Below are 1,451 nucleotides of genomic sequence, written 5' to 3'. Positions count from 1 at the left end.
TTTATATCATTGCCTTAGGAAGAAGCTACACAAGTAGTAAAAAAAAAACCCAAACAAATACAAAAACAGATATCAATGTTATTATTCCCTGCTAATCATACAAATTAGACATAAGAAAATTGAATTAATGTAAGATAATAACTATAGTTAACATATTTCCTTATATTTATTCTGTTTGGTTGTGTTTCTTTTATTTTTTCCCAGAATGGTCTATCACTCTCCTGTCCACAGTAATATACTTAAGTATGGCCAATTTTACCAGAGTGACTGAATTTCTGCTTACAAGAATTTCTGACATGTGGGAACTCAGAATCTTGCATGCTATGCTATTCCTGTTGATGTACGTGGCAACCTTACTGGGAAATATTCTTATTGTCATAGTAACCACTTTTGACAAGACTCTTCACACCCCTATGTACTTTTTTCTAAGAAATCTGTCTGTTCTGGACATGTGTTACATTTCTGTCACTGTACCCAAGGCGTGCATCATCTTCCTGCTTGATAACCGGGTGATCTCCATGACAGACTGTGCAGCTCAGATTTTCTTTGTGGTTTTGTTTGCTTTTATAGAGATGCTATTCCTCACTATTATGGCCTATGACCGTTATGTGGCCATCTGCCATCCCCTCCACTACCCTGTGATTATGAACACTAGGATCTGTGTGCAGATGACGTTGGTTTCCATATTCAGTGGAGTTGTCTATTCAGGATTCCACACAGGCAGCACATTCCAGTTGACCTTCTGTCATTCCAATGTGGTTCAACTGTACTTCTGTGACATACCCTCTCTTTTGAAACTCTCCTGCTCTGACATCTTCAGCAATGAGATGGAAATTTTTGTTTCTGCAATATTAGTTGCAGGTGGATGCTTTTTCTTAATCATCATGTCTTATGTTCAGATATTTTCTACTGTGCTCAAGTTTCCAACTAGAGGAGAGAGAGGAAAGGCCTTTTCCACCTGTGTCCCTCACATTATTGTAGTGACAGTCTTTGCCACCACAGGTGCTGCTGTGTATATAAATCCAATCTCTAATTCACCTACATTTCAGGATATGATCATTTCAGTGTTCTACTGTATAATCCCCCCTCTCTTAAATCCTATTATCTATAGTCTTAGAAACAAGCAAATAAAGGGAGCATTAAAAAGAATAATACGTGGAACATTTTAGAATAATTATTTCAAGATACTCTCATTTTGATGACAAGTTAATAAATGCTGTAAAAGTAGTTTTATTGTCTTTGTTGTCATCATTTTTAAGGGACAGTTATAGTCTTTGTCAGCATAGAAATAACACATAATTTATTTTAGAGGTTCCTTCTCTTAAGATGCATATCCTCTCATAGATTCCTGAAGTATGACTGCTAATGACTCTTATTGTTGTGATTATTGTATGCTATCAAGTCACCTGCACCTCATAGCAACTCTATGTACAAAAATTCTGAACTCTGCC

At 36.3% G+C, this 1,451-nt stretch overlaps 1 protein-coding gene across 1 annotated transcript; it reads left to right on the top strand.

Moving 5' to 3' along the window:
- Positions 1–245: 245 nt before the first annotated feature.
- Positions 246–1,169, top strand: LOC102854555 (olfactory receptor 14C36-like). The gene has a single exon (XM_006903555.1). The coding sequence runs from the start codon at positions 246–248 to the stop codon at positions 1,167–1,169; it is 924 nt and encodes a 307-aa protein (XP_006903617.1).
- The last annotated feature ends 282 nt before the right edge of the window (positions 1,170–1,451 follow it).

Source organism: Elephantulus edwardii, unplaced genomic scaffold (assembly GCF_000299155.1).
Source record: "Elephantulus edwardii isolate Elephantulus edwardi_28Jun2011 unplaced genomic scaffold, EleEdw1.0 scaffold06309, whole genome shotgun sequence".
Classification (NCBI taxonomy): Eukaryota; Metazoa; Chordata; class Mammalia; order Macroscelidea; family Macroscelididae; genus Elephantulus; species Elephantulus edwardii.
This window is presented reverse-complemented; position numbering and strand designations above follow the sequence as displayed.

Excerpts from the sequence above, each read along its gene's own strand:
- LOC102854555 (XM_006903555.1), top strand. The coding sequence starts at position 246 with ATGGCCAATTTTACCAGAGTGACTGAATTTCTGCTTACAAGAATTTCT.